At 52.1% G+C, this 15,212-nt stretch overlaps 1 protein-coding gene across 2 annotated transcripts; it reads left to right on the forward strand.

Annotated features, from left to right (window-relative positions):
* Positions 1 to 121: 121 nt before the first annotated feature.
* On the forward strand, positions 122 to 8,365 carry C5H1orf50 (chromosome 5 C1orf50 homolog). 2 transcript variants are annotated; one of them, XM_062191092.1, is made up of 5 exons: positions 122 to 218; positions 319 to 434; positions 6,117 to 6,203; positions 6,704 to 6,835; positions 7,525 to 8,365. In XM_062191092.1, the coding sequence occupies exons 1-5, from the start codon at positions 140 to 142 to the stop codon at positions 7,708 to 7,710; spliced, it is 600 nt and encodes a 199-aa protein (XP_062047076.1). In that variant the 5' UTR covers positions 122 to 139; the 3' UTR covers positions 7,711 to 8,365. The 2 variants fall into 2 exon arrangements, with proteins under 2 accessions (XP_062047076.1, XP_062047077.1); XM_062191093.1 differs by having other exon boundaries at positions 135 to 209.
* The last annotated feature ends 6,847 nt before the right edge of the window (positions 8,366 to 15,212 follow it).

The following is a 15,212-nucleotide window of genomic DNA, read 5'->3' on the forward strand; positions in this document are numbered from 1 at the left end:
GCGCCAGCCGAAGCCCCGCCTCCGAGCGCGGGCTCTGACGCCTAGTGGCGGAAGAATAGAGAAGCTCCGCCCACCCGCCTTTATACGCATGCTTCTCCAACTCGCTCCGCCCAGTGGGAGGGAGGGACAGGTGGCTGTCATGGAGGACGCGGTAGCGCGCGGGCGGGCGGAGGCCGCCGCTGAAAGTCCAGGAGTGCGGTCGGCGGCAGGTTGGGGAGGTACGCGGGGCAGGCAGCACCGGGGGACGGCTAGTCTCCGGGGCTCCGCGGGGGCCGAGGGCGGGCGCTCACGGCTCGTGTTCCCGGGTGTGTGTCGCAGGAGCCCTGGTGGAGCTCACCGCTACCCCCGGCGGCCTGGCCCTGGTGAGCCCCTACCACACGCACCGGGCCGGGGACCCCTTAGACCTCGTGGCGCTCGCAGAGCAGGTGCAGAAGGTGAGGAGGCGCGGCCGGGGCCCTGAACCACCCTCGTCATTCACGCAGCCGCGGAACGCGGGGTCCTGTTTGCTGTGTCTCGCTTGTACAGAGGAGGGAAGCCGACCGTCACTGGGGGGTCGGTGGCGGGACCCGGGCTCCGAGCTACTGAGAGCAGCTTGGGGGCCCGCAGTCTCCCTTCGTGGGAAGGTTTGCATCGCGTTTTCAGTCGGTCCTGGGAGGCAGCAGGCGCCGGAGCCATTGCTCCCGCCTATTGAATGAACAAAAGTTGCCGTGGAAGTTTCCAGATCGCCCCAACCCAGATTCTTCAGGTATGCGCGGGCTGCTTATTTTATTTTTTATTTATTTAAAAGATTTACTTATTTGAGACGCTGAGTCACAGAGGCAGAGACAAAGAGAGAGGTCTTCTATCCTCTGGTTCACTCCCCAAATGGCTGCAACGGCTGGACCTGGGCTGAGCCAAAGCCAGGAGCTACGAGCTTCCCCCAGGTCTCCCGTGGGGATGCTGGGGCCAAGCAGTTGGGCCATCTTCTGCTCTCCCAGGCCACAGCAGAGAGCTGGGAGCACGAAACGGCGCCCAAATGGGATGCCGGTGCCACAGGGAGGCTTAGCCCACTGCACCACAGCACCAGCCCCACTTTTTTTTTTTTTTTTTTTTTTAATTTATTTGACAGGTACAGTTATAGACAGAGAGACAGAAGAGAAAGGTCATTCTTCTGTTGGTTCATCCCCCAAATGGCCGCTACGGCCAGCGCTGCGCTGATCCGAAGCCAGGAGCCAGGTACTTCCCGGTCTCCCATGCGGGTGCAGGGCCCAAGCACTTGGGCCATCCTCCACTGCCTTCCCCAGGCCACAACAGAGAGCTGGACTGGAAGAGGAGCAACCGGGACTAGAACCCAACGCCCATATGGGATGCGTGCGCTGCAGGCGGAGGATTAACAAAGTGAGCCATAGCGCCGGCCCCAGGCCTCTTTTTTTAAACTGCTTCCCATAGACCTTCAAATATTACATGAGAGTTTGTAGAATTTAGCTAAACAGCTTCTTGGAGCAAGGACTCTTAAAATAGTCCAGGGTCCTCATTCACTGCATACAGAATTTCCAAGACTAGTGCTTAGCCAGAAATGCCGAATAATGGAAACAGCACTGGAAGTTTGGGCCCAAGTCTTAGTCCCGTTTTTGATGTTAGTTTGCAGTGGGACTTCAGGCAAATTACTTCTCTCTGAACATCCCCTTCTTTACCTTGAGAGGGAGGGTTGGGAACAAGTGAGGTCCAAGATGGAAAGCTCTGACCTCGTTCAGTCTTTTTTTTTTTTTTTTAATAGAAAGCTTTTATTTAATAAATATAAATTTCGTAAGTACAATTTTTGGATTATAGCAGTTCTAACCCCCATTCCTGCCCTCCCACCCCCAAACCATCCCACCTCCTATGCCCTCTCCCATCCCATTCTTCATTAAGATTCATTTTAATTATCTTTATATACAGAAGATCAACTTAGTATATACTAAGTAAAGATTTCAACAGTTTGCACCCACACAGAAACACAAAGTATAAAGTCCTGTTTGAAGACTAGTTTTACTGTTAATTCTCATAGTACAACACATTAAGGACAGAGGTCCTTCCTACATGGGGAGCAAGTGCACAGTGACTCCTGTTGTTGATTTAACAATTGACGCCTTATTCATGATGTCAGTGATCACCCGAGGCTCTTGTCATGAGCTGCCAAGGCTATGGAAACCTCTTGAGTTCACAAACTCTGACCTTATTTAGACAAGGCCATAGTCGAAGTGGGAGTTCTCTCCTCCCTTCAGAGAAAGGCACCTCCTTCTTTGATGGCCCCATCTTCCCACCGGGATCTCACTTGCAGAGATCTTTCATGTAGGAGCTCGTTCAGTCTTGGTGACTTCCAGTTGTAGACCTGCAGTGTGCACGTAGGGCCTTGCTGCTTCCAAGCTTGGGTGCCCCGATCCTGAATACACTGTCAGATTTGGCCTTGGTTAAGTCCAAAGTCTTTGTGTTGCTCAAACATATTTGATAATGGGCTCAACTTCTCTTGCACAAACACCTCTACTATTTTTAATTAAGAAAAATTCAAATACTTATGAAAGTCTTTGAATTCAAACCTTGTTTCTGTCTTTTCTTTACAGAGGTGAAGAGCAAAGTAAACTTTTGTGAATTGAGTCGACATCATGTGTCTTCAGTCAGTGGCCTGAACCAAAGAAAGAAAGGACAGATTTTTTTGTCTTTTCTCCAATAGCGTAGTTTGAAAAATGGATTTAATATTGTACTGCTCCATTTCTCTATTATAAACAGTCTTTGAGAAACTGAAAAAAACATACTACAGAGAAAAGCTCGATCAAGTCTATTTACTGTCTGTGTACTGAAATGCACTTTCTTTTATTAAAAAAATCCTCCAGTTTTTTACAAGGCTGGCATATGACATATCGGGTTAAGCTACCACCTGGGACACTGGAGTCCAGCTGCTCCACCTCCCATCCAGCTCCTTGCCAATGCACCTGGGAACGTGTGGACCCCTGCCACTCATGTGGGAGGCACAGATGAAACTTCTGGCTTCAACCTGGCCCAGCCCTGGCCATTGCAGCCATTTGGAGAGTCTCTCTCTCTCTCTCTCTTTGTAACTGCCTTTCTTTCTTCCCCTCCCTCCTTCCCTCCCTCCCTTCTGATTTATTTTATTTATTTCAAAGAGTTACACAGAGAGAGGTCTTCCATCCACTGGTTCACTCCCCAGATGGCCGCAATGGTTGGAGCTGCACCAATCTGAAGCCAGGAGCTTCTTCCAGGTCTCCCACGTGGGTGCAGGGGCCTAAGGACTTGGGCCATCTTCTACTGCTTTCCCAGGCCATAACAGAGAGCTGAATCAGAAGAGGAGCAGCTGGGACTAGAACCAGCACCCATATGGGATGCCAGCACTTTAAGCCAAGGCTTTAACCTGCTGTGCCACAGCGCCGGCCCCTGTAACTGCCTTTCAAATAGATAAATTAATCTTTAAAAATTTTAAAAAACAAAAATGTACTTTCATTTTATTTGAAGGGCAGAGAGAGTTATCAGTCTATCTGAAGAGGCTGGCGCTGTTGTGTAGTGGGTAAAGCTGCTGTCTGCGGTGCTGACATCCTATATGGGCACCAGTTCAAGACCCGGCTGCTCCACTTCCAATCCAGCTCTCTGCTATGGCCTGGGAAAGCAATAGAAGATGGCCCAAGCCCTTGGGCCCCTGCACCTGCGTTGGGAGACCCAGAGAAAGCTCCTGGCTTCGGATCAGTGCAGCCCAGCTGTTGCGGCCAGTTGGGGAGTGAACCAACAGAAAGAAGAGCTCTCTCTCTCCCCCTCTCCCCCTCTCCCCCTCTCTCCCTCTCTCCCTCTCTCCCTCTCTCTCCCTCTCTCTCTCTCTGCCTCTCCTTCTCTCTCTGTGTAACTCTGACTTTCAAATAAATAAATAAATCTCTTTAAAACAAATCTATCTGATGCCAGGAATCCAGAATTCAATCCAGGTCTCTCACACAGGTAGCGGGGACCCAAGGACTTGAGCCGTCCCAGGGTGCTCATCAGCAGGATGCTGGATCAGGGTGGAGGAGCTCAGGTCTGAGCCAGGCACTCTGATAGGGTCCATTGTCATTGTCATCTCAGGTGGCGTCTTCACCACTGTGCCAGATGCCCACCTCCGAAGTGTACTTTGTACCCGGACTGACCTCTGTCCCCTCTGAACATCTGTGTGTGTTCAGGAACCTTAGGAGGCACCTGCTGTTAAAGTGTGAGTTTTGGAATCAGGCTTATGTGTTCACAGCCTTTAACTGCCATTTATTAGCTGTGAAACCTTGGACAGGTTGCCTCATCTCTCAATCTTATTCTTGTTTATTGTTTGTTTGTTTTAAGATTTATTTATTTATTTGAGAGGCAGAGAGAAAGGTCTTCCATCTGCTGGTTCACTCCAAATGGCCGCATCTGCTGCAGCTGGGCTGATCTGAAGCCAGGAGCCAGGAACTTTATCCGGGCCTCCCACGTGGGTATAGGGGCCCAAGCACTTGGGCCATTTTCTGTTGCCTTCCCAGGCCATAAGTAGAGAACTGGATGGGAAGAGCAGCCGGGACACAAACTGGCACCCATATGGGATGCTGGTACTGCAGGTGAAGGCTTAGCCTACTATACCACACTACACTAACCTGGAACTGCCTTGGCTCTAGAAACTACTCCACTCTCATTGCCACAGGGCCCTTCTATCCCGGGAACAAAATACAAATTATTTATCATGGACTACAAAGCCCTGCATAATCTGATCCCCCTCTCATTCTGGGGGCTGGGCTGAGCCTCTGCCTATTTGCCAGCACTGGTTCGAGTCCTGAGTCCCATCTACTCCACTTCTAATCCAGCTCCCTGCCGATGTGCCTGGGAGAGCAGCGGAGGATGGCCCAAGTGCTTGGGCCCCTGCACCATTGTGGGAGACCCGGATGAAGCTCTTGGCTCCTGGCTATTGTGGCCATTTGGGGAGTGAACCAGTGGATGGAAGATCTCTATCTCTCTCTCCCTCTCTCATTGTAACTCTGCCTTTCAAATAAATAAATAATAAATCGTTAAAATAATTCTGTGTATTCCCCTCTGTAACTCTTGAGCCTGTCTGGCCTCAAATGTCGAAGCTTTTTCCTCGACCTTTTTGGGTGACTGACCCTTCCCTTCCCTTCCCTACATCCTCTGTGAGGCTGCCATTTTTTTCTTTTTCTTTTTAAAAGCCTTATTTATTTATTTATTTATTTGAAAGCTGAGTTACACAGAGAAGGAAAGCCAGAGAGAGAGAGAGAGAGAGAGAGAGAGAGAGGTCTTCCATCTGCTGGTTCACTCCCCAGTTGGCCACAACAGCTAGAGCTGAGCTAATACGGAGCCAGGAGCTTCTTCTAGGTCTCCAAGCGAGTGCAAGGGCCCAAGGACTTGGGCCGTTTTCTGCTGTTTTCCCAGGCCATAGCAGGGAGCTGGATTGGAAGTGGAGCATCTGGGACTTGAACCGGTGCCCATATGGGATGCTGGCACTGCAGGTGGCGGCTTTACCCCCTATCCCACAGCACCAGCCTATCTGTTTTAGAGAGAGAGAGAGAGAGAGAGAAAGAAAGAGATAAAGAGAAAGGTCTTCCATCCACTGGTTCACTCCTTAAGTGGCTACAATGGCCAGGGCTGGGCCAGGTTGAAGCCAGGAGCTTCCTCCAAATCTCCCACATGGGTGCAGGGGCCCAAGCACTCGGGTCGTCTTCTGTTGCTTTCCCAGGTGCATTAGCAGGGAGCTGGACCGGAAGTGGAGGAGCTGGGACTTGACACCTGTGCTGTTCCCCCCTCCCCCACATGAGGCCTGCATTCCTGTCTGAAGAAAGTTATCCTCCACCCCATCCAAACGGGCGCTAGCTGGGTCCTGGGGGAGCTTCATTCATCCCCTGTGAGGTTGGAACCCCTACCGACTGAGCCAGAGGTTCCTGTACTCTCCACATCACCGTCCTGGGCTGACAGCCGGCACAGGAGCCTTGGCGGGGGGACACGTGAAACCACACGGAATCCAAGCAAAGTGGGGAGAGTATGTCAGGCGTGGGCAGACGTGTCGACGTAGCTCTTCACCTTGCATCTCAGTAAGAATGTCACGGAAGCCTTAGCGTTTTTTCAACCCACAGTTTGGTTTTCTGCACCTGTAGGCTGATGAGTTCATCCGAGCCAATGCCACCAACAAGCTGACGGTCATCGCTGAGCAAATCCAGTGTCTGCAAGAGCAGGCCAGGAAGGTGAGGGACGACTCGGGCCTTTGTTGTGTTCATTTCCTTCACGGCGTTGCTGAGCTTGTAGTCACTGTTGCTTGCTTGCTGCTTGTCTGTCCTCGGTGTCTCCTAGAAGCGTAGAGGTGGGGGGTAAAATGAAAGCATACACTTGGGAAGTTCAGAATAAGTTTCTTTTTTTAAAATTTATTTTATTTATTTGAAAGAGTGGCAGAGAGACACTGACATTGTGTGTTCTGGTTTACTCCCCAAATGCTTGCAATAGCCAAGTCTCCCGCATGGGTGACAGGGGCCCAGACACTTGAGCCATCCTCCACTGCTTCCCAGGAGAATTAGCAGGGAGCTGGGTCGGAAGCAGAGCAGCTGGGACTGAGACCCACACTGATATGGGTGTCTTACCGCGCTGCACTGCAGCTCCCGCCCCTCTTTCCACGTTTTTATTGACACGATCACAGGGCGTGAGGGCCTGTTTCCTCGGATGCTGGGTTTGTCACACTTCTGGTTCACAGGTACTGGAAGATGCTCGCAGAGACGCGGACTTGCACCACGTAGCTTGTAACATGGTGAAAAAGCCTGGCAACATTTACTACCTCTATAAACGCGAGAGTGGCCAGCAGTATTTTTCCATTATTTCTCCAAAGGTAAGGACCTTTACTCTTTGCCCAACACTCTTGTAGCCTTTGAGAAATTCTCAGCCTGTGTGAAGATGTAAGCATGTAAAGCATGTACACCGGTAAAGGGTTTTCTAGAACACTGGGGGTGGCGTCAGTGCAAACGTGACTCTAAAGATCTGGTGTGCTTGCATTGTTCCACAGACTCTGCTGAGAGAGGGGTCTGACATGTAATGCGACTTTTTATTGTTATTATTATTATTACTCTAAGGGTTTGTTTGTTTATTTGAAGAGTCACCCAGAGAGAGAATCTTCCGTTTGCTGGTTCACTCTCCAAGTGGCTATAACGGCCAGCATTGGGCCACACTGAAGCCAGGAGCCAGGAGTTTAATCCGTGTCTCCCATGTGGGTGATAAGAGCACAGGTACCTGGGCCATCTTCCACTGCTTTGCCCAGGCCGTTAGCAGGGAGCTGGATCGGACGGGGAGCCGCTGGGGCATGGACTGGTGCTCACATGGGATGCCGTTGTCACAGGCAGCAGCTTTACCTGCCACGCCGCAACGCAGGCCCCGATGTAACCGCTGTCTAAGTATAGTTCCGACTAGCCTGAAATGAAAAGCTGGAATGGAAATTTGTGTCCTATGTAGGTGTAGGGGGGAGCTCACGTTGGTTTGTTCACATCCTGCCCTGACCAGAGCTGTCTCCTTTGCCTCTTCTAGGAGTGGGGGGCAGGTTGTCCCCATGACTTCCTGGGGGCCTACAAGCTGCAGCACGACTTGTCCTGGACTCCATACGAGGACATTGAGAAGCAAGATGCTAAAATCAGCCTGATGGACAAGGTGCTGGGCCAGCCCGTGGCCCTGCCTCCGTGCTCCGAACCCAGCTTCCGGGCACTGCCTCACTGAGAGGGAACTCGGACAAGCGGCTGTTGTGACAAGGGCCCGTCAGCCGTTCTTTGCCTTACTGGAGGGCGTGTAGGTGAATCATGACTTCTTGGCAGGAGACCCTGTGTGAATCTGCATACTGTTGTCCTTAGGACTTTTACTGGGGTGTGGGGAATCATGTGACGCTGTCTGTTGGGTCCTCTCTGGGCCACCAATGCCCAGCCAATCAGTTTCGGGTATCAGCCGGTGGGTGAGCTGTCTTTCGTCCTCTCCCCCTGTTCTGCCCGTAAGCTGAAGCATTCATGGAAGAGCTGCTGTTCTCATAACAAGGCCGGCGGGTCGTTGTGCAGACAGGATGGCTCCCAGGCCTCTTCTGAGACTGGAGTTAGGGAGGCGGGTGCTGGGCCTCCCGGGGACACAGCACTGGAGATGCGCACAGCCGTGCTGGCTCCACTCCCGACTCCAGCCTCCTGCCAAGTGTGCTCAGGGAGGCAGCCATGATGGCACGGGGAGCTGGGGCCCTGCCACTCGGTGAGAGACCTGCTTTGGGTTCCTGGCTCCTGGCTTCAGGCTGGCCTGGCCCTGGCTATTGCAGGCATTTGGAAAGTTGAATCAGCCAATGGGAGAGCTCTGGCGCTCTCTGCCTCTAAAACAAATAAATAACAATTTAAAATGACCTAAGACTGAGGTTGAGGGATCTTCACATTTGGTGTTAACTCTGGCTGCATTCCTCTGGGACCAAGAATGCTGGCTAATGGAGAGCGACTGGGAGCTTGCTGGACTGTGCTGTGGGGCTGTCTGGGCACGCCTGGTGCTCTGCCTGCCCAGCTGAGTGCAGAATCGAGTTAGCCACGAGGGCCAGGTTCAGGGAGGGTCCACTTCTAAATCCCGAGTTTTAGACTTGGGAGAGATGTAGGAGGCTATCACATCCAACTCCCTCTGTAGCCTCCACGAGCAGAGATCCTGAGCGCGGCCACCTGCTGCAGAACACACCCAGCCAGATGGCAGCTTTACAGTGGCGTGCGGGAGAGAACAGGCGGGCAATGAGGCGAAGAAGCGGCCACGCTGATGACAGGTCAGCCTATATGGAGACTCGACCAGAGTTGTTCAAGAACTTAGCAGGCAGCGCCTCTCTGGCTGCATAGCTCGAGTTCTGGTTCTGGCTGGCTTCTGGGTGACCGCGGTTCATGTTTGCCCAGCAGAGCTAACTACATTCACAGCACAGCTGTGCTCTCCTCCGTGCCTGTACTGCTGTGAAAGGGGCGGGCGTCGTGGCCTGGATCCCACCGGTGCCCGGCGGCTTCCTGGGGCGGACGTTGCTCCTGCTGAGCTGCTGGGTAACCCCCCATCCCGGAGTTGGTGGCTGTGCTGGATGTGCCCCTGGTGAGCTAGCGTCGGCACTGTGTACCAGAAAGCCCCGAGGTCTGTCTGGCCTGTGATTCTGGTGACTGGAAAGTGAACAGCGTGGTGGCGTCAGCTTCCGGCGAGGGCCCCTGGGCTGTGCCACAGTGGGAGTGCATGTGAGGGTGGCAAGCAGAACAAGCGGAAGAGAGCGGTCCGTGAAGACAGGAAGCGACTGAGGAGGGCCTGGGCCATCTTTTCTAACCAGCTGCTTGCTCTCATGGGAGCGAATCCACACCAGCGAGACCTGACACACTGTAGGCTCAGCGTGAATCCCTTTGTGAGGGCAGCCATGACCCAGTTACTTCTCACCCCTGCCCCGCCACGTTTCATAGCATGGCCTTGGGGATCAGGCTTCCAGCAGATAAACCACTGGGGGACAAACCCTAACCCAGGCACTGCAGGCCAGGCCCTGACGGTCCCAGGTGACACCTGCTGAGTGCACAGTGAGCTGGACTCTTCCACAGAAGCCCCCTCTCCGAGGCTGCAGCGGTTTGCCTGGGGAACACATTAGTGCTACCATGATTGCTTCTGAGCAGAGGAAGTTCCCAGGATTCTAGGAGGTCCTGACGTGAGTGGTCAAGACACATTTTGCATAGATTCCTTATTATCAAATAACATGGTGGCATAAAGTAACAGATTGTTTTATAGCTTCCTTAGATTGGGGGTTCAGGCACAGTTTTGCCGCATCCTCTGCCTCAGGGTTTCTCTCCAACCCAGGCTGCAATCAAGTTGTCAGGGCTGTGCTCTCACCTCCAGGCTGCACTGGGCAAGATGCGCTCCCAGGCGTGTGGCAGAATTTCAGTCCCCGAGGGCTGTCGGGCTGAGGGGCTGGCTGCCCGTGAGCCCGAGGTCGCCCTCGTCGCCTTGCCTGTGAGCCTCCGTGCAAACAAGGACGGGAGCCCGCTAGTGGGATGGCGGTTCCGATCCCACGCAGTCCAACCACGTGTCAGAAGCCTTGCTTTGTCAGAAGCAAGTTCCTAGGCCAGTCACACTCAGGAGGGAACTGCGCAGGGCGTGGATACCTGAAGGCGGAGATCACGGAGTCACAGGGGAGCTCCTAGACGCTCAGCCACAAGGCTCGGTGCAGGGAGAAAGGAAGGTCCTGGGTGCGAGAGGCAGCCCACAGGTGTTACCTGTGACAGTAGAAGTCTGGACTAGACGCCCAACGCTGACAGAATAACCTGCTAGGCAGTTCCTGCTTCGCCTCCCTCGCCTCACCTGCCTCCAGTCCATTAACTAGATGTTTTGAAAATGCAAATCCCCTCCACTCTCCTAATCACAAGTCCTAACCTGGAGGAACTGGAGATTGAGATCCAGGAACGCTCCCCTATTCCATGGGTGCACTCTCTGAGCCGACCACCAGGGGGTGCCATTGCGCTTCCCTGGTTAAGTCAATTGCTGTCCTTGGGAAGTGAATTCAGTAGCAGTGAGGTGATTTTGAGATGCAGCCCCTTAGAATGAGGGACTAGGATGCAGTGATTCTGTGCAGTAATCACTTTTTAAAAGATTTATTTGTTAGAGTGAACAGGGATGGGCATGGGGAGGGAGAGAGAATTTTTCTTGGAGGACCTGACACCTGACTGGGTGCTGAAAAACAAGCAAGACTTAGAACTTCTTGGGGGCTCCCGGTGTCCTCTCTGTAGGAAGATTGTCTTTAGGGTTTGTTTTTGGATGACTTTTATTTGTAAATGAAGAAAGGGGGATCCTAGTAACAAACTGCGTGGGCCAGAGGAATCTTGGTCATCGGGAGGGGTAGAGTGACACACGTCCTGACCAGGAAATGCTCATTTCTGACAGGGAGAGGTGAAAGGGGGAGGAAAAGCCATTCCAGACAAGACATATGGGGGACAAGGACGAGTCCAAGGTGAAGACGATGGCTCAGGCACCATGGGTGGGGAACTGAGGAAGGATTCGGGGATGGAGCTGGTAGCACTGGTCTTTTAGAAACCTCAGTTTTGGGGGCCAGCATTGTGGTGCAGTGTGGGTTAAGCCATTGTCTGCAACAGTGGCATCCCACATGGGTGCTGGTTCAAGTCTCGGCTGCTCCACCTTTTTTTTTTTTTAAAGATTTTATTTATTTATTCAAAAGTCAGAGAGAAGGAGAGGCAGAGAGAGAGGTCTTCCATCCGATGGCTCACTCCCCAATTGGCTGCAACGGCCGGAGCTGCGCCGATCCAAAGCCAGGAGCCAGGAGCTTCCTCTGGGTGTCCCAATGTGGGTGCAGGGGCCCAAGGACTTGGGCCATCTTCTGCTTTCCCAGGCCATAGCAGAGAGCTAGATTGAAAGAGGAGCATCCGGGAATAGAACTGGCGCCCATATGGGATGCTAGCGCTTAAGGTCAGGGCGTTAACCTGCTGCGTCACAGCGCTGGCCCCTGCTCCACTTGTGATCCAGCTCACTGCTAATGTATCTGGGAGCGTTCGGCGTCTCTCAGACCTGGGTGCTTCTGAAACTCAGCGGCATGTTTAAGTGGCGGAGTCTGTCTGTCTTCCTTGGTGCTACATAAAATAGTGGTGTCTTACAGCAGGTGCCATTCAGATTTGATGGAGCGTGCCTTTTGAAAGTACAGTAGATTGGCATCTTGTTAAACAGCAAGATGCAGGGGAATGAGGATCAGGTAACGCTTCAGTTTCTGGCGTGAATGTATGGGATCCCTGCAACCCAGTAGGGAACAGGGCAACATCTTGTTTTCCAGACTATAGTGACCTGTATTTGCTTATTCCACTTGCTGGCCCTGTCCAGCTGCCTGGGGCGCCCTCTGTCCACCCTAGAGGTCTAGGAGGACTGGAGGGCTTGCTTGTGTCCTTACTTTCTCCAGTTACTGTCCTCCACAAACATTGAGCGCATTGATGTTGCAGATACAACAATGATAAATACTGTCTAGTGAGCCTTTTTTTTTTTTTTTTTTTTAATTTGAGAGGCAGAGAGAGAGTACACAAGATAGAGAGGAAGAATGTTCTCATCTGCTGGTCCACTCCCCAAATGCCCACAGTGGCTAGGACTCGGCTAGGCCGAAGCCAGGAGCTGAGAACTGAATCCAGGTCTCCCACATGTGTGGCAAGGACCCAACCACTTGAGCCATCACTTGCTGCCTCCCAGGTTCATGTTAGCAGGATGGTGGAAGGAGACCTGGAACTTGAACCCAGGCACTGCAATATGAGATGCCGGCATCCTTAATGGTGTCTTAACCACTAGGCCAAACAGCTGCCCCTAGTGAACCTTTATTCTGCCAGATGTGTCCATTATTGCATTTAATCCTCACAAAACCCTGCATCAATGAGGCATGCAGTATTCCTGTTTTACAGAGTGCAAAGATCCGCAGAGGTGGAAACTGGCCCATGGTTTTACTGGTAAAAAGTGGTAGAAGCAGTCATGTTTGTTACATTCTAGCCATAACCTTCATCCTGTTTTACCTGATGAAGACAGTCTCTGTTTCCAGTCTACGTTGTTATCTCAATGTGGCGATAACGACAAAGTTAAATTACAGACAGGATAGAGGAAGACGTGCATGTGAGACACTACAGCTGTAGGTGCCGGAGTGCTCAGTGATGGCATACAGGGGACTTACATGGGGTATTCAGAACGCTCCTGGAGGGGCCGGCACTGTGGCCTACCAGGTAAAGCTGCCACCTGTGATGACGCATCCCACATGGGAGCCAGTTCATGTCACAACTGCTCCACCTCCAATCCAGCTCCCTGCTAGTGCGCCTGGGAAAGCAGCAGAAGATGGCCCAAGTACTTGGGCCCCTGCACCCACGTGGGAGACTTGGAAGAAACTCCTGGCTTCAACCTGGCCCAGCCCTGGCCATTACATCCATCTGGGGAGTGAACCAGTGGATGGAAGATCAATCTCTGTTTCTCTCTCTGTCTCTTTATGATTTTCAAGTAAATATTTAAAAAGTTCATGGAAAATGCATATTATCAGAAATCTATACATGGGATTTCAAAATTTTTGCACCAAAATAAACATTTTATTTTTAAAAGATTTTATTTATTTATTTGAGAGGTAGAGCTACAGAGAGAGAGGGAGGGACAGAGAGAGAGGTCTTCCATCTGCTGGTTCACTCCCCAAATGGCCGCAACAGCCAGAGCCAGAGTGATCTGAAGCCAGGAGCCAGGAGCTTTTTTCGGGTCTCCCACATGGGTACAGGGGCCCAAGGACTTGGGCCATTCTCCACTGCTTTCCCAGGCCATAGCAGAGAGCTGTGTCAGAAGTGGAGCGGCTGGGACTCGAACCAGCGCCCATGTGGGATGCCGGCACTGTAGGTGGAGGCTTTTCAATGCCACAGCGCCAGCTCCTCGTTACAAATTTCATTTGTCCACAACTAATCTCTTGAGTGTCCATGTCCGTTGGCCCCTGTCCCCCACTGTTGTGGAGGCTGAAGACCTTGATTCCATTTGTTCTGCCCACACTAAGCAGCAAGTCATCTCAGCTCCTCCCCATATCCGCCCTTTGCCCTGAGCCCAGGCCATCAACGCTGCAGCCTGGGTTGGTGCAGTACCCGCCCTCCTTCAGTCTACAGCCATGGAGACTGTCAGTCAGATCACAGCACTTCTGCTTTAAAAGCTCCAAGAGTTCTCGTTACACTTAGCATAACACCCGCACTTCTTGCCAAGGTTCTGTGTGAGGCCTCTTGCAGTACTCCCCGTGTTCCTGCTGTGCCAACCCCGCTGTGCCGACCCACACACCACACTCGGTCCTGAGTCAGTTCCTGCTGTCCCACCTGCTTGGAGCATTGCCCCCAAGATCTTTACATGGTTTGAGTTTTCTCTTCATTTAGGTCCCTGCTAAGATGTCACGTCCCCGAGCACTCTATCAGAAACCCCAGTCTTCTCACGTGGGAGTAACTTCTGGTCCTGCCTTGCTCTGCATAGCATCTTCCATGGCCATGATTGACTTTCTGCCCTCATACCTGAGGGTGAGTTCTGTGAGGACAGAGCTGAGTTAGTCTTGTAGACTGCTGTGCTGGTACCTGGCTCCTGAAGTGGGGCCTGGCACACAGTGACTTCTCTAACACTGAGTGGACGCACGCATGGGCATTTTCAGCTAAGGGATCTAAGTCAGTACAGCTCCTAGACGTATAATGTGAGCCACAGGTGCAGCTGATGATTTCCTGGAGCTGGCATCGTGGCGTAGCGGGTAAAGCCACCGCCTGTGGTGCCGGCATCCCATATGGGTGCTGGTTCTCATTTCGGCTGCTCCACTTCTGATCCAGCTCCTTGCTAATGGCCTGGGAAAGCAGCAGAAGATGGCCCAAGTGCTTGGGCCCCTGCACCCACATGGGAGACCCGGATTAAGCTTCTGGCTGCTGCAGCCATCTGGGGAGTGAACCAACAGATGGAAGATTTCTCGGTCTTCCTCCTCCTCCTCTCTCTGTAACTCTGACTTCCAAATAAGTAAATAAATCTTTCTTTTAAAAAAGACCTTCTAGTAGCTACATTTAAAAAGTAAAAAAAAAAAAAAGTGAAATTTTCATAATACATTTTTATCTAACCCAGGATATCCAGAATATTAGCATCTTAACAAATCATATTAAACATTAGTTATTTTACACTTCTTTAACATTTCAATCTCTGGTTTACGCCTTTGAGGCATACAGCACCAGTCAATGCAGGCTAGCCGTGGTGCTCCGTAGCCACAGGTGGCAGGTGGCTACCAGATTAGCCCAAGTGTCCGTGGCCACACCTTTCCACTGCCACCCCCTGCAGGAGATCCAGGATGGGAGGAAGCTGGAAATGTGGGGCGAGGGGACAGCGTCTTTCCCAGCCACTCCTGCCTCCCTTCCCTCTCCTGATGGCCGCTGTGGGACGTCCAGAATCACACACACATGACCATCTAAGAATAACAGTGATGATGATGGGGACTGGCGCTGGGGCGTAGAGGGTAAAGCCGCCGCCTGTGGTGCTGACCTCCCATGAGGGCACTGATTCCAGTCTCAGCTGCTCCACTTCGATCCGTTGTGGCCAACTGGGGAGTGAACCATCAGATGGAAGACACCCCCCCTTTCAAATAGAACAATGAAAATAAATACAAAGGAAACATTATCCTCAGGGCTGGGTCATCCATCTGACAGATCTAGAGCCAAGCACAGACAACCACCCAGAAGCCAGGCGGACCA

The sequence above is a fragment of the Lepus europaeus genome, chromosome 5 (genome assembly GCF_033115175.1).
Source record: "Lepus europaeus isolate LE1 chromosome 5, mLepTim1.pri, whole genome shotgun sequence".
Taxonomy (NCBI): Eukaryota; Metazoa; Chordata; class Mammalia; order Lagomorpha; family Leporidae; genus Lepus; species Lepus europaeus.

Bases quoted from the DNA above. Each gene is read 5' to 3' on its own strand.
- C5H1orf50 (XM_062191092.1), top strand. From the start codon at position 140: ATGGAGGACGCGGTAGCGCGCGGGCGGGCGGAGGCCGCCGCTGAAAGT. The intron at 435-6,116 runs GTGAGGAGGCGC...CTGCACCTGTAG, and splicing joins TCGCAGAGCAGGTGCAGAAG to GCTGATGAGTTCATCCGAGC. The intron at 6,204-6,703 runs GTGAGGGACGAC...TCTGGTTCACAG, and splicing joins TGCAAGAGCAGGCCAGGAAG to GTACTGGAAGATGCTCGCAG.